The sequence below is a fragment of the Grus americana genome, chromosome 1 (genome assembly GCF_028858705.1).
Source record: "Grus americana isolate bGruAme1 chromosome 1, bGruAme1.mat, whole genome shotgun sequence".
Taxonomy (NCBI): Eukaryota; Metazoa; Chordata; class Aves; order Gruiformes; family Gruidae; genus Grus; species Grus americana.
The window spans coordinates 184,817,518-184,842,343 of NC_072852.1; the positions used below are offsets into that span (position 1 = coordinate 184,817,518).

The window sequence follows — 24,826 nt, forward strand, 5'->3', positions numbered from 1 at the left end:
TTCCTTTCTCAGCCAAATCCTTACTAGAGCTGTTACGGATTATTCACACTGCAGCCCTGCCTGTGCTGACTGATCAGATTACTGCACCAATGCCTCCATGGCTTTCAAATTCATTTCACAGGTTTCCAAGAAGCAGATGCTGATACCTGATAAGTGGCAGCACCTGGCTTCAAAACTTGTCATCAGTTCATCAGCCTCCGATGTCTTGAGTAACATCTCAGCTTGGTGGAGAAATGTTACCCTAACCAGCTAACATATTTCTGTGTGGGGAAATAAAGCTCCTCTTACGTACTTGTTGACACACTGATTCACACCTTTGCATTGTTCCCAGAGCTGTTTAAGCACACGGAGCCCAAGTGAGTGCAATGATCCTGTTTCAAACATTTGGTGCCCTGGCTTCCCCATTGTGTCCCAAAAGTTACCTGTTTGTCACAAGTAGCTTTACATGGCTCTATAGCACAACTGAGATTCTTTGAAATATTGTTTTTATTAAAACAAAAGCAATTATTTGCATATGTACTGATTTTGATTATCAGAGGACACAGACATGACTGCACAGGTAACAGAAGAAAACGAACCACATGAAATGCTTTCTTCATCATTGTAGAGCTCTGAATTTCCGTATTTCAGCCTGCTAACATAATGAAGGTAAGACATTGATACAGTGCACACACTCAAAAACTATTACGCAATACCCATTTTACAAAAAAAACCAAAAAAATCCCACATATCCAACTAGCTTGACCAGACTTCTGTTTTCCACAAAACCTCTTACCTTGCTGTAAGACAGAATTACCCGGGGAACAAATTGGTCTCTACACTAACAAGGTTTTCAGGAATCTAATTATGGAATGGCAAAAATGCTGAATAGAGGCACATTAAACACAGTTGTAATTCTATGGCAATGTATGATATATACCTAAAAGCCGCCCATGGCCAATAAAGTCAACAGGAGGATTTGCATCATCTTAAGGAAAGGAAAACAGCGTTTCTTGCACTGCACTGCTAGGAAAATGGAGCCATGGTGACCACAAAACATGGCTAGATTGCAATAAAACCATTCATAATGCCAGGTCTAGGCACAGGAAGTTGCTAAAGGCTGCAGAGTGGGACAGAAGGAAAGTTGATGAAAGCCCTGCTGCCAGTTTTGCCATCATAGTCACTCTGGGAAGCCAGCCTGGTGCTGTGGCACCTTGGGAGAGGCCTGAGCTGAGGGGCAGCAACCATAGGTAAAACCCCAGGAGCTGCTGTCCCATGCATCAATGATGGCAAGGGCAGTGAGCTCTGTCCCTGCCCCAATGCCTTCTCTCCCCTGCCTGTAGTAGGGCTTCAAACAGCAAAGTGCATTGCTACCAGCTCCCCTGAAGCCTTGAGCCAGATACTACTGCTTCTACCTAAAAAATGGGTTGCCGTCTTCCGACCGAGTCTACTTCCTGTACTATTTTAACCCTTCGATTAGTTTCTCTGAGGCTTCAGATCACTCTGATGAAGATCAGTGGAAATTCATTCTCAGTTTCTGAGTGCCTTGCCAGTGGTACACTGACAAATGCACATCAGTAGGTAATTAGCTTCTTGGTCCGTAGATAGGCTGTGCCCATCAATTTCTGTAAACAAAAAGCACTAAATCTATGCAGTAAATCTACCCTTAGAGGCAGGACAATTGTAAAGCACCAAGCACCAATAAACACCAATCAAAACCTAAAGAACCCAGTACTGCTAAACTCTGCTGCCAGCAATATTACTGACCAGAGTGGGAAATTCCTTTAAAGAGTATAAGTAATATACATAAGACCCACAGATACAGTACATCAGACCAGATGAACCCTAAACTGGCAATAGCATTGTCTAAAGGCATACCGGATCTCTCATTTTAGTTGCTGCCAATGTTATTGTATGCTTATTTCACTGAGATACTAAGACTGAAAGATCGCATCGTATCTTAGAAGGTAACCGTCATTGTAAACATACAGTTTCTGATCTGTGGGGTTATAATCAATACTATGTATTTTATCTAACTTTTTATCCATAACGACACTAATACTACCTTCTTGGCCAGTACTCGTGTCGTACATGTAGAAGATTTCCTCTTTCCTAGTGTTCATTGGCCTTGTGGCATACAGAACACCACATAACATGAAAGCGTTGGAAACAGATGGCTTGTACTGTCTTGTCTGCCAAGTATTTAGCACATCAAGTGTGGTCTCATTGAGTTTGCTAATCACAATGTTGCCCATGCTATTTTCTGTTGCATATATTACCCATAACCCACTTTCATCCACGGCAAAATCTATGTCTTTCCATGATGCACCTGCATAAGAGAAACGGTTACCAACAGCAGCATCTGGAAGCTCCTTTCTCAAAACCATAGTGTTTGTTTTTAAATCATGCTTCACCATATATCTTGAACTATAAGAATGATAGTACAAATAGCTATTATAAAGGGCAGCACCACTTCCTTCCCCATATCTTATGGTACTTTCATACATGGGTTTAAACAGCAGCAAATTATCAAAGGAACTATAAATTCTGTAGTATTCCAAGTATCTCCCATCTGTGTTCAATGGTGCAACCCAATAGAGTTCTTTCTCTGGGTTAGAGGGAGAGTAATCTCTACCCCAGGAACCATGTGTGTAGGAAAATCCTCTCCAGTTCAGCTTTACAATATAGGGCTGGCTAACATTCAGCAGTCCACGGTGAAGGCAGCTACCTGTAATTAAAGAGAAAAAAAATAGGTTTTCCAGATGTTATCATTAGGACAGAGGTTTTGCATACTGTAGCCTCTAGAGTGTACTTACTAGGGATTAGTTTTGTGGCAAAGCACAGACATAAATGCACAGTTTCATGTGTAAAAAGCTCACTGTTGGCCAAGGTCAGCAACTGGTTTGTCACTAAGTGTTCCAAGTTGACTCAGAAAGTTAGTAAAAAAAAAAAAAAAAAAGATAGGGACATCCATCCTCCGTCAGGATTAATTCACAGAAAATAAGTGCTTGCTGTGCTGTTCCAGACAAGGGACAGATTTCTGTTTCTACCCATTTGATGCATGCCAGCCTGATGCACTAGGAAATCCCTCGGAAAATACAATTTCAGAAGCATTTTAGGTTATTTGCTACCTCAGTGGAACTGAGAGCAGGGGAGACAGGAAAAAAAGAAAGAGGAGCATCTGACTTCTGTGTATTTCACTGAGGAGGGGAAGGAAGGAGCAGCAGCAGCAGTAATTTCAGAGTCACATTTCAGATTAGCATTCTGCTGCCAGAATCACAGCTTTACAACAGTGCGTCACAGCTGCATGGCGCCTTCCACCTCAGGCCCTCAAAGAAATCTGCAGACAGTAACAATCACAGCCTAGGAAATGGAGGCAGGTATTTCTCCAACTTTTCATGTGAGGCAACTCTAAAAAGAATATGAATTCAAGCTGAACCAGAACAGCTCTGTTTTCCACATATCAATTACAAAGCCGTTTCAGGATCATTAAAAAATCCTTTTTTTTTTTTTTTAATTTTTCTACACAGAATCTTTGGGGTTTTGCACCTACAGAATATTTTTCAAGATATACTGCTGGGCTGAGTAGAATTTTTTCCACACTAGGAGCAAACTGTTACTAGGAACAAACAATGAAGCGAAATGAACATTCAATTATGATGAACACTCTTTGGAACAAAAAAGTCCAAATTAATTTAGATACAAGAAATACTTTCCATTTACTCATGCTGAATAGCAGTGACATTCCTGTTTCTTGATAAATTCTCAACAACGTAAGTCACTGGTAGAAAAAATCCTCCACTCATAAATGTCCTTGGGCCTCTGATGAATCCAAAGCTGCCACTGGCAAAAACCAGCATGTTTTTTCCCAAGTTTAAACATTAGCTTTTTATATTACTGCCACAAAAGTGTCCCAGATTTTTCATTGTAAGGATATGCTCACCTGAGGTAATGAAGACAGAGATGTCAAGTGACTAGCACCGGCTCACAAGCTTAGTGGTACTCCAATATTTCCCAGTTCAGTGAGGTGCTCTAGCCACTAGACATCTTCCTTATTAAAGATGGAGTGCAATATGAATAGACCCAAGTCTCACACATCAGTTAATGGATAAATTAATGGTCACAACTGTTTGATGTTACTACTACCTCCCTCAGCACAGGAATTCCGTGCACAACCAGCTATGGCGTCAATGACAAAAGTCAAACTTATCTTTTGAGATTTTAATACTTTGCATGGGTACCGTGTCACAATTGCTTATAGCCTGTATGAAAAGAATGGCTGTTCACAAGCTCAGTCATATGAAGGAATGTCTAGTGTATAAGTAACCTATATCTTTGCACAAAGAAGAAAGAGAAATAACAAAGAGAGAATTTACCTTTTGCCCTCAAAGCCAGCCATCCCTAAGCAAGGCCAGACAATATTTACAGAGGTGAATTGAAAATTTCTAAAGCCACTGACAGAAAAAGTCTAGGAGGTATCTTGTGCTCAAAGGCATCCTAGTCTATCCCACAGATAGAGGGAAATGTGGAGACAGACCAATCTGAAGTACTCTACTTGGAAAAAGACTGGGAAACAAGCTATTTGGTGAAAAATGGACTGTTGCAAATGCAGAGAAATCTTTTTCAGATCTGCTTTGCCCAAGGGGAAGGTGCTCTACCGCTGCGACAAGGAGACCTGTGCCCTGAAATGTTAGAAATGTCCAAGCAAGAGGGCAACATTTGTGCCAATGTGTAAAGTCAATTTGGGCAGTGAAGCTCTCCATGTCTCCTCCTTTCTCAAAATGTAGTATTTCTCTCTTTCCACTACATAACACCTTCACCCCTCACAGCCTTGTGCTGTCTTGAGGGAGATGTGATTCACCTGCAGCCTTATATCAACATCTATGAGGCAGGTGGGAAAGAGCTTTCTATTAAATACAAATCACTATGCTGAGCTAAATCCTTGTGTCCCCAGGCCACACTGTCAAATTCCTTGGGGTCAGTATTGCCCATGAGAGTAGCTCTGCATCACTGAGTGCCCAGCTCATGGTAAAGAGAACGACATGAGTTGTGAACAACCTCATCACCTCCTCCGGTCCCTTTTGTGTGCTGGGATTCTCACTGCAGAAACATGGGATGACCCTGGGTGAATGTTGCTTCCCTCCATGTCACCAAGAATCACAGCAAATCAGCATTCCTGGCTCAAAGCAGATGAGCATTTAAGCATGCACTTAAGTGCTTTACAAAGGATGAGGCCCTGGAGCAGAACCCTCATTTCCAAATATAGCACACGGGGAAGGCACTGCTGTATGGCGAGCCAGGCTGCATGTCTGCAAGTGGCACGTAGCATGGCTAGGAACATGGCCTCACCACTTGGCACAGATACCAACGTTTGGAGGTGCTTATACCTCAGCCCATGCAAAGGAAGACAGGCAGACAGTGCAAAATGGCTTGCAGCCTGCCAACTCCATAAACCAATTTGAACTGTTTTTTTCTTATATATTCTTATATCTCTAGTATTGTTACCTCTGGCATGAGGGCTTCATTCAAGCTGGTGACATATTGAATATATTACTGTGTTTAAATCTCAATAAACTTATCTCAGAATTAAATGGCTATTAAATGCTCTAAAACTCTTGATTTGTTTAGAAAAATATAGCACTGAAGCTTGCAGGTAGTGCAGCACTACTAAGCTCATCTATATGCGACCTCAAATAATTTTTCATGTCATTAAGCAGAACACAATTCCAGATTTATTTTAATAATTCATACATTGTTTCATAAATAAAAAACAAACGTGTGTTCAGCAGAGAGACCTTTTTTTACAAAAGAAATAATAAATTATTATTTCTTCCCTTAAAGAGATCTCTCTGCTGAACACTTGTTTGGTTTTTATTTATGAAACAATGAATTATTAAAATAAAGTTAGAAGCGTGTTCTGTTTTAATGACATCAAAAATTGTCTGAGGTTTCTATAGACTATGTGCTTCATTTTGATTTCCTTGAAAACTCTCACAGAATTTTTTTTTTTTTTTAACCAAAAAACTCTGTGGTAGTCAGGGGGTGATCTGTCTTCTGCACAGGTTCAGAAGAATTCATTGTTGTTTATTTAATCTAAACTTGCCTCCCTGTCTGGATCTTGTGGGGAAAAAAAATGCACAAAGGAAATAAAGTGTCATGTAATTTTGTAAATATTAGAAGGTACTTGAAATAAATCCATATGCATTATTCAAACTTTCAAGTTTTTAAGTCCTTTCTCCACTGTTTTGGGCCACTGATAAATAACATCCTGGTATTTTTGCCTTCCTTTGTTTCATGCTTATGTAGCAAATAGGCGAGAGGAGGACTAACATAGATACATACGAACATACTTCTTCTCCATACATAAAGAACCAGTATCTCAGCTCCGTTTTTTACTAATCCTTCTGATTCACCAGAAAAGGACCTGGCACTTAGCTGGCAAGTTAGACTTGCTTGGCTGACAGGCTGCAGAACTGAGCATGAAATGCCTCCCGTTGGGTCTCGCTTCACCTACTTCACTCTGAAGCACTCATGGAGGACATCAGCTTCTCCCTCCAACAATACAGGTGCCAAAAAAACTCCAGCAGCCTCCCCCCACCAAGCAGCTGCATTTGATGGCAGAAGAGAAGGGACCACAGTTTGCCTATGCATCTGAACACCATGAGACAAGGTGGGACCCACATTTAAAGGAACTTCCATGAGAGGCACAGAGACCTGCAGCAGGCTGGTGCTACACTCTCACACGTGCTCCCAAATCCCAGATGTGCACCCTCCTCTCCCATCAGACGAACCACTGCATCCAGACGTGTGAGCTGTTACCAGCCTTACTGTGGCTTGAGACGCAGGAGACAGAGCTGCCCAGGGAAAGGTTCAGCTTTGCTCCTACTGTTTCACCGACATAGGAAGACCCACACAGGCACCTCAGTCTTCACCAATGTCACAGGGCACAGACACAGGCTGACAGCTGTGTCAGAGAAGACTTATGTCATCAGCTTCTAGCAGGGGGTAAGATAGAGGGCTGGAATTCATCTGACCTACCTTCAGGCAACTAAAAATTCAGGTGCCTCAGCTAAGGTCCCTCCATTGCCAATGGAGAAATGCATCTGTCTCCGGAGGCTATTCAGACAGTCCTAGAGAGGCGGCACTGGTGAGCTCTTTTCAGGTGTCTGTAGGCATGTGTCTCTCTTTGTGTAAGGACATACTCATTTCAAAACACAACCCAAAGCACTCAAAAAACACAGACATCTTGGGTACATAGGAGGTCAAATATAAGGTAAAAGTGAAATCACTGTAATAAGACTCCAATAGGATTGCCTGAGTTTCAGCATTAGGCTACACGAGGTCTTCCTCCTGCTGAGACCTATTCACCAATAACTTGAAATCCTTAATTTTTAAATGTATAAAAGCCAGAAAAACCAGCTTTGCTCTTTTTTTCCTTTATTTCTTTTTTGCCTTGGAGAGTTTCATCTGACTCACTTCTCCCTGCTGCCTCTCTCAGATCATTTTAGTGAGAAGTGACAAAGAATCTGCTGCAGAGTCCTCAAAGAACCATCCTGGGGTCTTTTCTCTCTATACCTGCCCTGATGCAACCAGATGAGATCAGCGCAAAAGAAAAATGAACGGATGAATGTATCTTTTCCACCGGAGTGGTGAGGAGCAGGAACTGCTGCAGATAGGAAAGCTAGTGATGATGGTGAGGATGATTATATATTTACTGAGCCCCATCTCAGACACTCAGATACCCACCTACCTCTCTAGTCAGAGAGAAAGGCAAATGGAGACCAGTGAATTCTTTCTGCTATGTTGTTTGAGAACCGGCCTGCTCACTCCAAGAAATACAGCGGCAAAAGCCTTGGGGGAAAGGGTCAGAAGGGCTGCATACTACAGCACTGAGAAGCAAGAAGCTTTAATTAAACTTGCCTTTAGACTCATGGTCTTAGATAGCTTGGGGATTAGCCAAGCTCTCTCTAGTTCATGTTGTCTACCCAAAATATGCTGGAGAGAGGATGAAGGGGGAAAGAAAATGCAGTCTGAAAACAGGACAAAGAGTCAGTTTAATACAAACATCATAAATATAAAATGAATATAAAAGCAGGGCAAGGCCAAATGGTTTGGCAGGAATTCAAGGCATTCAGGCTTGCAGAGAAAACATATGGAAATGTGTTCAAATGCGTAAATGAGTGCTAGAGAGCTTCAGAGGCCTAGGTGTGAGCATCCGTGCAAAGCCTGCAAAATGACCATCTAGAAAATGCAGCACTCTCACATACTTACTCCATCTTCCCAAGCAATAACCTCTTCCTACTGCTACTTGTTTTCAGATACAGTCTGCAGGACAAGTAATTGCTCTACAAAGTTCTCTGCCCAGAGAATATTTCCTCCTCCCTGCCAGGCACACAAAGTCAGGACACACCAGTCCTGGGTGGATTAGCAGGTATCTGAGCCTACATAACACCTGGGTTATCTGTATAGTTGGCATCTCCCAACAGGCTGGAAACTTGCCAGCGCTCTGCAGTTGCTCTGCCAGTGCCTCGTGCCAGCCTCGGAGATCACCCGCACCCTAAAGGTGGCCATGACAATACACCCACACACATCCTCCAACCCCTCCAGGGTTCCTATTGCTGTGGGCAGAAGATAAACTCACAGACAACATCAGAGGATGTCCTCAGCTGATGTCAGTGGTGGTAATTCTCTGGAAGTCAATGAAGCTGTCGTTGTTCATACCACCAGGATTTTGTCCTTCTAGTTTATTTTCCATTCTGCAGTTCCCACACAATGCAGCCACATGCAAAGGTGCCTGAGCTAGGTGGCACACCAGTCAGGAACAAGGCAATGCTAAAGCAATACAATTTCGGTCCAGATAAACTCTATCCATCTCCCCACCATGCCTTGAGAAATAATGCTAAGTAATTCCATTATGGTCGCAATCCTATGCAGTTCCATTTACCCATCCCGGAGCTATCATCCTGCTCTAGACATGACTTGCCTACGCCTGCATGGACCTGCACTGTGAAGCATAGACCTCCCTTTTCGACTCCATGAAAGCTCCTGTGTCCCACAGATGCTCACTCGAACCACCCAGGCATAAAAGCAGCCCCTTCCTCCATCACTCATGGACACAGTATTCTTGTTCCAGAGCTCAGTACTTTCTCACCAAAACAAAGGCTTGCTGTAGGCTTGAAGAGAAAGAGGCTGTTTCTTTCCACACACCGTCACCCTCAATAAATCAATGAGATGCCCTTCAAACACTTTTAAAACATTGCTTTTTTTTTTTTTTGCTTTTTTTTTTAATATATTGAAACATTTTAAGCCCTTCCTTAAGGAGCAGAGAAGGGCCTTGAGATTTTGCAATGCAGGTTTTTGTTTCACCTTTCTCTCCTGCCTGATCCCCCAGACAAGGTGTTACTCGTGCATCCCATCAGAAAAGTGCAGCAGCTGCCCGCACTGCTATGAAGCCCTAAGGGGATCACAATGGGAAAGGCTGCTGACCCTGAGGGAAGATGTATTTCTGCCTCTCACCTTTCCAACGAGATGCTTGAACCCAAAGGTGAGGAGACATAAATGCTGGTAGGTGCAAATCTGTGCTCCTTTGAGGCAGGACACCACTCCTCCTGTCTTATGGGCTCCTCTGGCTGACTGCTAACCAGCTTATGTGAAAAATCAGGATCCTTCCCCTAGGTACTGTATACAACAGAGCACTTTCTCTTTTACAATACACTGTCAGAAGGAACCCCCTGTGTATAAAACACTAAGGGATCAACACACTTTGATAAATCCTCCTGTCTGTTAGCAAGTGGGATGCTTGACCTGGCATACCTAAACTAGTGGTTCCTAAATGGTTTGCTCCAGTATATCATATCTGACTCTTAAAATTTCTCAGACTATGATTCATTCACAATGTGATTTTTCCAACTGAACACACCATCAAGACAAAAATTATTCCAGTTGTAAACTAATTACCACATGCCCTGTGCCTGTTGATACTTTTACATGAACTGCACTCTGGGACCCACTGATCTAAACCCCAGAACATAACCTTTCCTAGTTAAGACAATGGTAAAATCCTAGTTCCACCAAAATCAGGAATAAAGCTCCCACTTATTTCCCTGAGACCAGAATTTCCCCCCAAGGTTCTTGACCTTCTGATTTAGAAAAACCTTTTGCCTGTGAAGCAAAAGCAATCTTCATGCAAAGCTACCTTCCAGAGCTTGCATATCAACAGCTTTAGTACATCAACTGTTGCTCATACATTTCCCAAGCAGCATTAGAGCAAAATTACCATGACACAGGTCACTTTCACAGGAATTATTAAAAATCAAAGCTGATCAGATAAAAACATAGTTTCCCACAAAAAAAAAAGGTAATTGTTTTGAACAAGAGAAGAGGGGTAGAGATTCCCTTTTTGCACTGCAGGTGAGAGGAAGATTACAACTTTTTCCAGTTGAATACAGCTACTCTGTCTGGAAGAGTTTGTTTCCTGCCCTTGTTTTCCTTTTGAACCCGTTGATGAAACATTAGGAGCTGTCTGCTCAATTTTTCAAGAGCTAAGTAGTATCATTACAATTGTATTTAATATTAACAAAGAGAAATCTGTGCATCTGTTCTACCCATGTATTATGTTGTTTCTTATTTGATATACAAGTGAAATACTTACCTGGTGGGAAATAAGGGGGTATTGTGGTTTTGTTCGTGCTCTCTTCACACTCTTTCAATCGATTCTGCAGGGACACAATTTGTCGACGAATTGCAAGGATATTGTTTTTGTCCAGTGATTCTAGTTCATTTACCAGTATAGTCAGATTTCTAATCTAGAGAAAAAGAAAAAAGAAAAAAAAAAAAGAGAGGAAGTTTAAATTTCTTTCAACTTTATTTTACAGATATTTGTAGGCGGGGTTGATCATACCATAGAAAATGCTACAGAACAGGTTGAAAGAAACATCCCTAAAAACAGACCTTTTCCTGCTAGCCTGAACTTTACATTTACAGCAGAGGTATGTGACCACAAGGAAATGCTTTAACATTCCATTTTATATCATAATGCAAAAATATAGTGTTATATTACACATAGTATAAAAATATCCAGTAAGTCTTAGGCAAGTGCTAGCTATTATATATAAAAAGTACTTATTCCAGCCTTACAAAAGTATCTGGAAATTTTATTTGCGAAGATAAATAATGTTCTCAATCACCTACTTGATGATCTAGAGGACAATGGAGAAAATTATATTTCACTTTTCATCTGAAGTAATTATTCTCTCTAGGTGAGTGATTAATTACAATTTTGAAAATGTGATTTATAGTCTGCTGGGAAGGTGATAGTCTTTCCCACTTCTTGATTTCATATTGATTGGGCCACTGCCCTAGCAACCAGAAGCTAATTTTGTAATTATCTAAGTTAAAGCACAGAGGCTTTCAAGCATGGGGGTCTATAAATTAGTATTTATTATAATAATTTAATCAGTTCATGTACTTAACACTATGCAAAACTGTTAACTTTCATCAGATAGTTGGCAAAAACAAAGAGGCCCCCACTTGTTTTGGGGTTTCTTTGCTTTTCTGTGCTCTATATCAAGGAAAAAGATGATAATACATTTAAGGTAAAGCTTTCTTTTAATTTATGCTGATGAAATGCTAAAATAATTCCACTGGCTGCAGTAGAGATAGATAGGCTACATTTCCTCAACCTAAACATTAAAAAGAGAATAGACTATCTGTATATTTGAACCCTCTGTGGCTAATTAAGTCTCTGTCAATACCTCCAAATATATCTGCTCAACGATGACGTTGCTTCCAACAAGGCTGGATTTCAGCTGAGTGACCAGTCTCTCCAGGTCACTGATTTCCACTTTCAGTAACTGGAAGTCCAGTTCTGTGTAAGATAAACTGCTGTGCTCCATATGCTCCACTCTGAGGGTTAGATTAAGGATTTGCTGCTGATACAGTTCAATCCTTTTTGAGTACTCTCTAACCTTAAAGAAAAAGAGAAAAAAAATACACATTCAAGTCCAGGTTAGCAAATAAAATAAGTCTGTTTGACACCTTTATTATATTTCTGAGTAGCCCATTCATAACTTCCACATACTTGACATATATATTTTTCACATAAACTACATAAATGAAATTCTCATCACATACATAAAAAATGTGAAATTTAACCCTCATTTATTGTTGGCAGTTCCACAAAGTTCCCTTAGGAACGCCTGGGGATAACTGAAGGCAGAATTTTACTTGCAGTCTTCCATTTTTTTAAATTTTTTGCCAATATTGTCTCTATGAGCTAATTTTATCCTCAGTATGCCAGGAACTTACATCGGCGAAAATTTTATTAGGAAATCTATTATTTCACAAAAGCAACCCAAGGAGGCTGAAAAATGCAATAAAGGATTCCCAAGTTTTTCAACTTCATTTCCTATTAACTCTGAATCCAAATAGTATTTTACCCTGTGTACATTTGAATTCTGTCAAAAGTCGGCAGAACTGGTTGGGGGTTTGTCTTTGGACAGGGGGGGAATGTTTAAACACAGTGTTAAAAATCAAATCTGGTTTAAAGGAAAGTGTAAAATTTATCGCAGGCTTTAGCTAAAGTAATTTACATAGCAGCCTTTTCAGCCTTTGAACTATTAAACAGTTGTCTGGATAAATATATTTTCACACATGTATCTGCTGAGGTAAAGGTCACAGCACAAGCATTGTGATGCAGAATGTTAGGAATATTATATGGATTCAGAACATTTCTTGGAATACATTAGTTCCCTGAAAGTTAACGCTTTGGGAAAGACACATAATTTCTGTCCTATATGCTTCATAAAATTCGTGTCTGTTTTCCCTTAAATCAATATAATTATATCACAAAAGATAAGTAGGAATAAATATAATTAGTTTGCTGCACCAGTCGCTTGATATTTATACTCTCAGCTGGTGTTTGCGGTATAAGTCCCTTTCTACAGCATTGTGATTTCCATAGCTATTACTTCTTTGACTGAAAGATTTTTAGCCCTCATCATCTCAATTGTTCTTGCATTCTCTTAACATAAACTGAAAGTATTTTTCCGCATTTGGCTCTGGAACGACCTCTAAAATCCTGTGATGGTATGAAGACCATGGACTCCCTGTTCTCCTTTTCTGGCAGCAGCACCTGGGATGGGGACCCCAACAAACACACTTCTCAAGTAATTCCTTTCGATTTTGACTGAATCGCTTGTGTACCAAAGAGGCGTGGAAATTCATGAAGGGCAGAAAGGATCTTTTCAGATCATAAGATATTCAGTGATGTGGTTTAAGGAGAACCATAAGTGAGAAGACCATAATTTTAAATAGTGGCACTATTCAGATTTATAGTAACACTATACATCTGAACGAACCCCTCTGCATGCACATACATAATGTACACCAAAACCAGGCTGCTCAATCCTGCGCATTTAAATCAGGGTTTGAAACGGATCTGTTCTAAATGTGTGCAGCCCAACTTTGAGCTGCTCTGATATAAACTGGCATGTCTCCATAAGCTGCAGCAGAAGCACCCTGACTCATAACACTGGATGCTCTAGATCTCCCAGGTCAAGCTTGGGTAACTTCAAGCTTAGGAATAACTAAGTTATTTATCACGATTAAGACTGAAAAAAAGTAACAGCACATAAAAACTTAGGCCTAGCTCCTTGTATCTGGCTGACAACAAAGCAACTGGGATCCCTTGCCCTAATTGTCGCCATCATCTGTTCAGGAGGGAACAGTAGGAAGAACTGGACAATGTTCTTGGAAAAGGCAGATGTAGTTGTATTTCACACTTTCATTGATCACCAAAATCAGTTTGGAGTTGGAAGATAGCCTCAAAAAAATCTTCCGACAAAATTCTTCACAGGTCAGCGTTTAAACTGTGTGCCTAGAGTTTGCATAACAAAAAAGCAAGCATATATGATAACAGCCTGAGAAATATAAAGCAAGCCCATGTCTGAACAAAATTGCACTGCTATGTGAAGCTGTATGTATTATAGAGGTATCTGGAAATCTATCTAGGTATTAATAACCTTTCTGACAATAATATTAATACTAATGCTGCAATATAGACCAAATCTACAAACCACTGAAATGAACAGACTGCTGGAACTAGTGATGGCTACTCATTAGTGAGAAACCTGTGAATTTGGAGTTTTCTCCAGGGTCCTGAGAGCCTGGACAAAATGCTGAGGGCTGGAACAAGGTGTACATAGTTTTTTCAGCCCTGATTGCAGAGTGCTGCAGGACACAGACCTGAAGTTCTGCTCCCACATCCCAGAGTTTTCACTCAGTCAACCATCTAGGTCATTTAAGGACATGTCAACACCATCCAGTGGAGTATAGCTGCAAGATATCCATGCAAGTTGGGCCTGAACTAGCCCCAGCACTCTGCAGTGCTCTGTGCAGCCACACCAGCATCGCAATGAATTTAAGCTAATGGCTCCTCCGGTGAATTATTGGACAAATATAATTTTCTCAGCAGCGCAGCTCTAACAGGTCTATACTGCTTTTGCAGACAAATCCAGCACATACGTCAAGCATTGCAATGCCCTGTGTGGACATTCCCACCTGCTCAGATCTGGCTCAGGAGTTTCTCTAGTTTAGAAATATCAGTTGAAAAAGGAACATGATGTTGTTCTGCTGCTTGGCAGACAGATTCAAGCAGCTTGTAATCCCTGCTCCTCTACTGTAGCTACCTGCTAGGAACTGGCTGTTGTCTCTCGACAGACTGGCACAGAAATTCTGTGCATATCCCGTATTTAGGGATACAGATCAATAACTGGTACTGATTGCTGCCACATTTGTTGTAAAAGCCTAAAGTATGGTATGATGAGTGCACAGGGCCTGCATTAGCCCTTTATAGGAAGAGAATGGAGCCATGTGAGGCATATGTAGGAAAAAAATCGCTCAATTTCAGTTTTTCGTCCTTTCCAAGCGTTGTCACCCTGGTGGAATGAAAAGGGCAGGAAAAATCTGCAATGCTCATTTACTGTGTCATTTACCTGCAACTGGTATTTATCAACACAAGTTTTGCAGCATGCAAACAGACACTTCTCCAGCACGCATTTGGAGAGTACAGAAGTGGGAACAAAAGTGCAAGATGAAGATGTAAAAGAAAAAAAAGTGGGACGACTGAGGGAAGATAAGAAAGAAGTGACAAAACCAGCATCCCTATAAAGTGACTCGGCCTAGGACACTGGCTTTGGGCAGGCCTGACCTCTCTGGACCTGTAGGGAGCAAGGTTGGCAAGCAGTCTGCAAGCTGACACCAAGAAGAATTCCACTGCAGGTTAACCTATTTTGAAAACAGCTGCTCCTGGCTGAGGGCAGGCATGTTTTTTTTCTCCTGTTTCTGTTACGTGAGGAGGTTGTGGCTGTTGTGAGCCAAGTTCTGAAAAACACTTTCTCTCCTTAGGATCACGTGCTGATCCATCCCTGTTACGGAGGTGTCCTCTCCCCTTTCTTATTGAGAAGAGCAGCCAATTCCCGCTTTGCTTTGAAAGGTTAATTTTCTTCTGTAATCATAATTATGCTGGCAAAGGTTGATGTGACAGAGGAAAAATTAGTCTGGTATTTTCAGCCTACGGTTTGTACTCATTTGGCACATGAAAGCATCTCTTTATCTGCGAGCTTCCTTGCCTGCTGATTCTATAAAAGGACCCCCTTGCTTTTTGAATTAGCCTACAATCAGGGAAAAGGTTAACGATTCAATCAGGTTGTTTATCTGGGACTTCTAGCACATGGAAAGCATCCTTAAGAGGGTCCAATCCTGCAGCTCTTACCCAGGAAAAGCTCCCATGAGTTTCAAGGGCGTTTTAGAAGAGAGAATAAAGCGTGTGTTCTCAGAGTGAAAAAAAGTAAGCACTCCACAGAAATTCCCACCCCTGCGGTGCGACTAGGTTATGATGAGCATATGAGGATTTTGCTCAGGATCATTTCTAATAAGGATCAATAATGAGAACTGGGCTTTCCTTCATTTCCTTATTTCCTCCTTTCTATGAGTATTATCATGACTAAATCAGTGTACAGGATTGTATAAGCAGAATTTTTTCCACAACTGGAAAGGAAGAATTTTTAAACATGGAGACTCATGCATCACGAGATCTCAGGATACTTGAGTTCAGATATCAATAGGGCAAAGTTTGACAGCTTTCTTTTCTACAGAAAAACAACATCTTAACTGAAAAATCTTACACACACAGAGTTACACCAAAATGCAATCTGTTCGTTTTCATTTCTGACCCAAAGCGTCTCTTTGCCTGGATCACACCAAAGTATATGTCACACTTCTAACTGGATGCATTGTAACACTGCTTGGCTGATTGGTCTGGACAGGATGAAATTCAGTGAAGCCTGAGTTAGGTCAAGAATTCTCGCTGTCTGCAGCGAGAATTGAAAGCCAAGGTCAGTGTCTACACTGCGGTACACTGCTGGGCACCTAAGGATGACAACACAGTTACACCACTTGACACCACCTGGCAACTTAGACATTAAAGTCCACGGCGGGGATTCAGCTTGCCCTGACTTTAGAGGTGAGTTTCAGATACAAATCTGGGCATCTAATTTTAGATATCTATAGTAACCTGTGTCTTTATATGAACAAGATGTCTGAACTCAATGGTGATCTGAGGTTGTCAAAACAGAGTGGTCAAGCAGCACTTGAGATGCTCTGCAGATCTGCATGGCACTATCAGATATGTCACAGATCCTAAAGGAAACATGCACCATTCTGAGGAAAGTACTGGTAAGAGACTGGTTACACCAGGGTAAGTGTCTGGGAAAGGTGGTACACAAACACCTTGAAGAATCATGCTGACTTTCTGGCTGGGGATCATGCCCCTCATCCTGTCCCAGTGCAATTAGCTTAAAATGCTGGCACCGACCACAGTGGGAACAGTATGGGGACCTGAAATCCCAGTGATTTTCATGGATCATTAACTCTGAGCCACATCTCTATGCTGCAAGGGATCAGGTAACTCCTGTGCTTGAAGGCAGTGGGACTTCTGTCAGCTTGCCCTTCATATCCCTGCTGACAGCCGAATGTGTTTCATTGTTAGCTCCAGTTCTTTCAAAACAAATTATTTGAACTGAAAGATCTTACCACAGGATCCTCCGCCTGTTGTTGTGGGTTTTGTGCACAACTTCTTATCTGTTCTTGATTATACCAAAGGAGAGTTATGAATATTTATGGTTAGAATTTATAATTTAATGCTGTGCCTTTTCTGCTGATTAATTCAAGGACGCTTCATTTCTTAAGATGCTTGGTTCCTGAAGAAAACACTTTCTGCTGGACACCTAATCTAAATCCTTAATATTTATCCACTATCAAAAGTCAAAGACAGATTTCTGTCTTCACCGGCAGCTTTACTCAGTGCACTGTAACATATGTAGTTTGCCAGAGATTCTCAAAAAATGGATCTGAATTCATGCAACAGGCAGCCAAAGTAGTGTAAGGTGTGTTCGTCTTCAGCAACACTGCAGAATTCAGCAGCTTCAGAGGCTGGCAAGGAAGATACTTGATTTTATATATTTTTTTTTTTAAATCTGTGAGAGCAGAAGAAGTGAAGGGACAAATATTCACCTACTTCTTCACTCTGGGCCATGGTGACCTTTCTCCTCTTTCCCTTCATTTCCCTCTTACAATCTGGCTGGCTTGATACAAATAATAACACATGAAAGAGCAGGAGGCTTGGCTTCCTATAGCTCTGTGTAGCAATCACAAACCAATAAATCTGAGCCAAAAGAGGAAAAACATAACCATTCTTCCAAAAATACCATATGCCTCTAGCTGGAAAGGCCTAGAAAAGAGACCTAAGGATATTCAAATATATGACATGATACAATGTCAAAGATTTGAGATTTAATCACCCTTCTCCTTGTTCTTACAGAGCCCCCTTTCCCGCTGTTTGAAAGACAGGTCACAGCAAAGCACTGACTGCTGTACTTTTTCACAGGCAACCATTTTTCAGCAAAGATACAATTGTTATATTTAAGAGAAAAGAACACCTTACTTGAGAAAGCTCCATCTCAAATTTCTCCGAGAGCGTTGTGGCTATAATTTCCAATTGCTCAGCCTTCTGCACTGGAAAGGTGGTATCCGGCAAGTACACAGAGCACTGACAAGTTCCCTCCTCATCCACTGAGCCGGTCACATTGGTAAAGAGCTGCAATAAAAAAACAGTAAGGAAAAAAGTGTTAATAGTCTTCTTCGGAATCAGTAGCTAATGCCTGACAATAATACGAGCTATGACAATCATGAGGTCAACAGCTTTGTTACTAGACATCTTTTACCTTTTTCTTCCAAGGAACTCAAAATATCTAGCAATTTTTATGACTCAGCCTTACGAATCTTTCTGAAAATAGCTAAATATCACTGTAAAGATTTTACCATTGAAAAAACAGAGGCATATCATAGTTCTTACTTTCCCAATCTTGTGGACAATGTTAATAAGATATGAAAAAACTTTTCTAGCAGATGAAAAAGCATACAACAGCAGGAAAATAATAACTTAGTAAGTAAATCTTTTAGTTTCTGTTCTGTTAATCTGAATTAAATTGATCAGATCATCTAGTCATTTCCATCCATAGAGATGAAAGCATCAAAATAGAACTAGTAACAGGGAAAGTTTTGAAAAGAAGAATGCTTCATTTGAAGTTTCTCAGGCAGCCCCAGCAAACAGACATATGCATTTAACTGTACACCACTGAAAGGTGAGAAATTCAATATGCAGGCTCAGCCCAAAGTAGAGATACTTATTTTGCCACAAAATATTGCATGTAACACCCGCACATCAGAGCCCACTCATCCACGCTTGTGGCTCATTTGCAAAGCTATTGCTCATGCCATTAGCATGAATGGCCTTGTCCTGGCTGTCTGCATGTTCAAAGCATCACCGTTGGAGCAGTGTGTATGGTGTATGGAAAGGTCAGGGCTGGCAATTCATGATCTTGCCATAATTCACAGCCAAAGCACATAATTTCCTATAAACACTGGGCTGAATACTGAGTGTGTTTGAAGCAGTTCTTTTTTGTTTGTTCACAAAACGTTTCTTAGTTCATAAACCTATCACGAATTTATTAATAAAGATATTTGATGTTATTTTAAAATATTCTGGCACACACTGCAACACAGCTGCATATTTTAAAACTACAGGCTTGCTCTTTAAATACACTTCTTTCTATTATCTGTCCTCCTGCCTTGCAGAAATAGGAGTTATTAATGTGTTTTCTCTTTCTCTCTCCCTCTTAAAAATAAACAAGGAAACAACAAAACTATCTACTGAAAGCTAACATTTCAGCACTTCTTCCCTTGCTTTTTCACAGTGATTTCAACCAACTTCCTCACCGCCAAACCAGCCCAGAGCATGCAGTGATGGCCAGCAGCAAAGCTGTCTTGATCTGTGAGACCAAGAAGAGAACAGCAGAGAGCGGGAATGATCCCAGTTCACACTTCAGGCAACCTCTTTACCGCAGCCATAACAAACAGCACGCATCTCATTTTGAAAGAAAGCATGAAAAGACGTTTTATCTGTGTTATTCAAGCACCATGGGCCTTAAAACTTCACTCATAGCCAGACTGCTGAAGACATTTAACATGAAAGGAAGCAGAGAAGTATCTCATGGCATTCCAGAATGTCCCAGCATATTGATTTCCCTGCCAAGTAGGTTATCAAAGCACTTTGGAATATCCCACTGAGAACATACTGCAAACTATTTCTAAGTTTCCAAGTACTTTTGAGGATATGGCTATCAGCACCTAAATTACTATGAAAAATAGGTTCCTAAGTCACTTAGATGCTTCTGCACCTCTAAGTCCTCTGTGTATGGGCATGACTGGGATGGAAAGTTGCTCAGCAATAACAAAAGAAACAGATGGGGGAAAAAACCAAAAGAAGAAATAAATGTGACTTAGTGAGTACATAGGACTTTCTATAAGACTGTTGTGTTCTGGAATGCTAATTTTTGTGTAGAAGGTATTGTATTCTATCCCTTCTGTGTATAACACAAATATAACATATATGTGTATATGTATACCAAGACAGAGAATACTATACATAGTATAGCATAGTATGTACTATATATATTTCCATATATAGTATAGTGAAAACTATACACTGTGTATTCTGCTATATACTACAGTCTTGACTATACGTAGCCATCAGCTTATTTAGAGGTACCATGCTTGCTCCCTGTGCTAAATAAAACGTTTATAAATGTATTCTGATGATCTCCCCAAAAAACTCCAACTTGTGCATTTAAACTCCCCATGAAAAACAATCATTATATTTTAACTTTTGTGTTACGAGAGCGCCTTGAATTGAAGGCAGAGCTTCACTGCGGTAAGTGCAGCTTATATCTAAGCCAAGAGACAGTTTTCCCAAAGGAGCAGACAGCCTGGGCAGACAGAACTGCTTCCATTCTTCCATTGATATTACAAACATTGGGATCACGATGTTCACGAGAACAAGAAGTATAGTTTAGTTAAAAGCCCCTTGGGTCTTTGATTTACTTCAGTCAAAATATAATACCAGTCAAATGATAACCATGTAACAAAAATGTCTTCCCTCACGCTGTACAAAAATGCACAAGATACAGACTTTTGATGGAGTTGCATGGGTTTTAAAGTTTAATAATTTGCACTGAATGCTTAAAGGAGAGCAAATTCTCCAGGTCTACATCAAGGACTTAGCAGCAGCATTTCACTCTGTAAAATTAAGCTGTTACATATACATATTTGAAGCTATGAGAAATGTTCCTTTTCCACATCACTTCAATTTAAGAGAGTAGGAGCCAGCAGCTACTTGGTTTTCTGAAAACCAGGACATTTATTCAGCTACCTACATGTGGACTTAGGGTTACATTCTCAAAACAGCCTAGCCATTTCAGTGCTTAATTTCCAGGTAGACTGTAGCCCAGTGACATTCACATCTCTGAATTAGCTATTTGCTCTTCCTAAGACAAAGAATGGGATCCACAGAAACCACATGGCAGAGAGAGAGGCCACCTCAGCTGGGCAAGGAGATAGATGAGGTTTGGGTCCTGCTACTGAGACTCAGAGAGAGGCTCCTAACTCCATTTAACTTCCTAAACTCTCTACTGGTGCCAGAGACTTAACTCTCAGAAGAGGTCCCTCCACACATCCCAGGTGCCACACTGGGCTAGCCTGGACAACAAAGACCTGCCATCGAGCTGTCTACCATCTCTGACCTGATTTGGAACTGTGTTTTGGACAAACCTTGTTCTTGAAACTAGGTTGCAGGACCATTCAGAGCAAGTGTGTCCCATTGAATCTACTCCTGAACAAACAGGTTATTAAGCAGTCACTGACAGAAAGAGGGAAAGAAACCAAATCCTGAAATCCACAGACTATGGACTTGAGCACCGTACCGGAAGGCACAGAAATCAGATTCAAGTCCCTATACCAGCAAATAGTTGAATAAAATTTGAGCTAAGTAGAACAGGAAGAACCAAAATTTTCTAACCCCCAGCAACCACAAGTGGGCACTTCTCAGAAGATAGTTTTAAGGCCCTGCTCTGGTTTAGAAGGGAAGACAGAGTTGAAAAGAAATCTTCTCCTTCCTCCAGGGAGGCTGTTTGGTACACTGCCGTCAAAGCCCCGTGGGCTCAGCTGTTTCATGTCTGGGGTCCGGTTCAGTAGTCACAAAGGCAATGCCAGAGCTTTGGATGTGACTTAAGGCATTGACTCAGCAGCGCTGATGGTTTTGGGAATTCACTACTGCCTAAAATCCTGGATACATAACACCTAAATGCCTTTTCCTCAGCAGCCTAACTTAAGGCTGTATTAAGGTTGAATTTCTGAATGACTGTGTAGAATTTAAAAAATGGGACACAAGTTGCTAATTTTATTTTTTTCTGGACTTCACTGAAGAACAGTAATGGTCATACCTTTGGGGGAGTGCGCAGGTCACCAGTCATCTTGCTAGGCTGAGTCAGATATGAAAGCACCGTACTGAGATGAGGGGGCTAAAAGACAAAGCAAAGCCTTTTTCAGTGTGAATTCCTGCATTTGGCATTGTCCCTTCCCCACCAGCTAGCCGCCATCCTGCAGCTCCAAAGCACTTTGATTTTATTACGGGAGCCATACCCAGCAACTGTAAAATTAATTGGCTTTTCTGATCTGCTGCTGAGGCGACTAACGTTTCCCCGGGCACCGTGTCACGTCATAGACACCTCTTCTTGAAGAAAGGCTCTGTGTGACCAGTCCAAGGCAGGCGATGCTCAACCTGCCCGGGAGGTGTGAGCTGGGGCTCTGACAGGCAGCCCTGGCAGATTGTGTGGCAATCTAAACCGACAATACCGTGCCCCCCTGCCCCAAATCCAGAGACTACTGTCCTCCCAACAGGGACGTCGGCTCCTCGCCGCCCGGCTCGCACTCCAGCCTCTTGGCGCGGGACTTGCTGCCCCTTTCACGCCAAGTTGTCAGGCTTCAAGCTGTGACAGCTGGGGCACGCGTCCTGCTCTGCTACTGGCACCACGGAGAGGACAGCATCCCACCGCGGGGAGGGAGCGCCGGAGGGAGCAGCCACGCTTGCCAAGGATTCGGCTAGGTCCACCTTGGGAATCTTTTATGTAGTAAGACTATATACATCCCCTTTTAACTTTCATCTGTGGCTGGCGACTGCTTTCCTGTCACAACAAGGAGAGCAGCTGTCACCCTGGCACTCTCCTGTGTGTCCCTAAAGTTCTACCACATCCCCAAGCAGTGTGCAGAGCACAATGCATCGCCGTGATGCGGCACACTGTCACCCGTAGTGGGGTCTCACCAAAATCTGTGGCAAACTGGAAACTGCAGCAAGACACCCTCAACGTCAAATGGTGTGACAGACGGAGCATCAAATGGGCTTCCCTTGCAACAGGACATTCACCCCCGCATCTTTCTGCATTTCCCAAATCCCAGCTGGAGCCCCATTCCTGAGCTAGGGAATGGTGGGGAAATCCAAATGGCCAGCAAAGGGCAGGTCTATTGAAGGGCACAGCATAAACAAGCTTTTGTGGGGCAGTTTGTCAAATGAACCCATTTGAACAAGCATTTGTGTGCTCATATCACCACACAGAAGATGGAGGGGAGAGGGGAAGGCAGCTAGTAGCAATTAACAGTGGTAGGGCAGAGAACGTCACAAATTGTGTAAATTACACAATTACAGCTAAGCAGACTGAGGAGAAATGTCTCCCATTTTAAGGTTTCTGCCCTCAGCTTATCAACATATATTTACACCTCTATCTTGGCTTTTGCAACTTTCTGTTCCTTGAGCAGATAAACGCACCTTCCCAGGAGATGCTGACTTCACTGCCTGCACCCACAGTGCCCCCAAACTTCAAAAAATATAACTAGGGGCACACAGGATTTTTGTTTTGTGACTAAACCAGACAAATCAGAAAGAGTCATTGGTAGCCAAAATGGGGGGTGTATGTGTGTGTGTGTGTGTCCATCCAAATTTTAGCTAAAAAATACCAAAAGGCAGTCACTTTGGGTCTAACAAATCCAAAATATTTTGTTTCATTTGGAAGAGCCTTTAAGCTATTCACAAACTTTTTCTTCTGATAATTTAAGCCGAGTTCTATTGTATTTTTTTTTTAAAAAAAGATGCAATACAAAATCAAAACATATCTTTCACTAATGTAATTTTTTACATTTTCTTTTTTTTTTCAGTTTTCTCTTCCTTACTCTCTGGATTTGTTGTGGGTTTTGTTGGGGGTTTTTGTTTTTGTTTTTTTCCCCAAGTGATGGCTTTTATTTGAACTTCTCTCCTGCCCAACCAGATACAGTTTTATGGGGAAGAGGGAGAGCACCCCACATAAACCACCCAGCATGGCTTTCATGTGCCTGGTCACAGGGTATGACAGCAATCATGCAACTGGGAAAGCCCCCACCTCCCAACTCCTTCCACATCAAAGATGAGGATCCTTTCCTGCTATAAGCCCTTGCTAATTAATTAGAAGCTACACAGAGCATTTAATATCCACTCAGATCCTCACTGGGAGTTGCACGCATCTAACCAAAGGCAGAATTTGACTCTGATTTTAAACCTGTGCCTCACTTTTACATTTATTACCCAGTCCCTATGCATTAGTTGGGGGGGAGGATGGAGGAATACTTTAAACTTTTTCCATGCAGAGATCTCAACATTTGCCTAATAATTTTCCAGTAACCTTAAAAGAATTTTCAGCAATCTAAATTACATGAGAAGACAAGAAGGCACCAAAGCTCAGGTTATGAGACCCCCATCTTACCAATTCTGTGGTTGCTGTTGTTCCAGCCAGAGCAATCATACATTGCATGAGGAGCAGCACAGCCACCTGCGTGTGCTTCATCTTCTCAGCCGGCAGATGTGACAGCAAAGGGACAAAGGAGGTCTTATATAGTACAGTCTGGGGATTTCCCCAACCAAACCTTAAGGAACTTGCATGATTTTTTTTTTTAAGTTTTTGGAGAATTGATGTCATGCAGTTATATAGTAATAGGTGCCAAATTACTAATGTACAAAGAACATACAAGTTACTCACCATCAGAAATTAACTACATCCAATTTCCTAACAGGAAAGCTTTCCCATATGGTGCAGTATCTAATCTTAATCTTGGTTATGCAGAACATTGGGTGCTTATTTGCTAGTACAGGTAGATAGACATTTCCTCTTACTGTGAGTCAATCACAAAAATTGTACAGGTTCCTTCTAAGTTATGCAGACAGTACAGGTCTGGGTGGTATTTATTACTTCTTATAGGTACAGAGAAAGCAGGTCAGGTTAGACTTTGCACACACCAGAAACATCCTCCAACAGACCAACAGACCTTTGACAATAAGCAAAATGCACAGGGGTCTCTACAGCTTCTCCAT

The 24,826-nt window shown here is 41.4% G+C and overlaps 1 protein-coding gene across 1 annotated transcript; it reads right to left on the bottom strand.

Moving 5' to 3' along the window:
* Positions 1–468: 468 nt before the first annotated feature.
* On the bottom strand, positions 469–24,465 carry OLFM4 (olfactomedin 4). The gene is made up of 6 exons (XM_054812610.1): positions 24,222–24,465; positions 21,876–21,953; positions 17,981–18,133; positions 11,733–11,945; positions 10,631–10,784; positions 469–2,707 (listed from the first exon to the last, which is right to left on the bottom strand). The coding sequence occupies exons 1-6, from the start codon at positions 24,432–24,434 to the stop codon at positions 1,914–1,916; spliced, it is 1,605 nt and encodes a 534-aa protein (XP_054668585.1). The 5' UTR covers positions 24,435–24,465; the 3' UTR covers positions 469–1,913.
* Positions 24,466–24,826: the final 361 nt, after the last annotated feature.

Excerpts from the sequence above, each read along its gene's own strand:
- OLFM4 (XM_054812610.1), bottom strand. The coding sequence starts at position 24,434 with ATGACATCAATTCTCCAAAAACTTAAAAAAAAAAATCATGCAAGTTCC. Across the intron at positions 18,134-21,875 it reads ACCTGCGCACTCCCCCAAAG|CTCTTTACCAATGTGACCGG; the intron begins GTATGACCATTA and ends TTTTTATTGCAG. Across the intron at positions 11,946-17,980 it reads TTGAGATGGAGCTTTCTCAA|GTTAGAGAGTACTCAAAAAG; the intron begins GTAAGGTGTTCT and ends TTTTTCTTTAAG.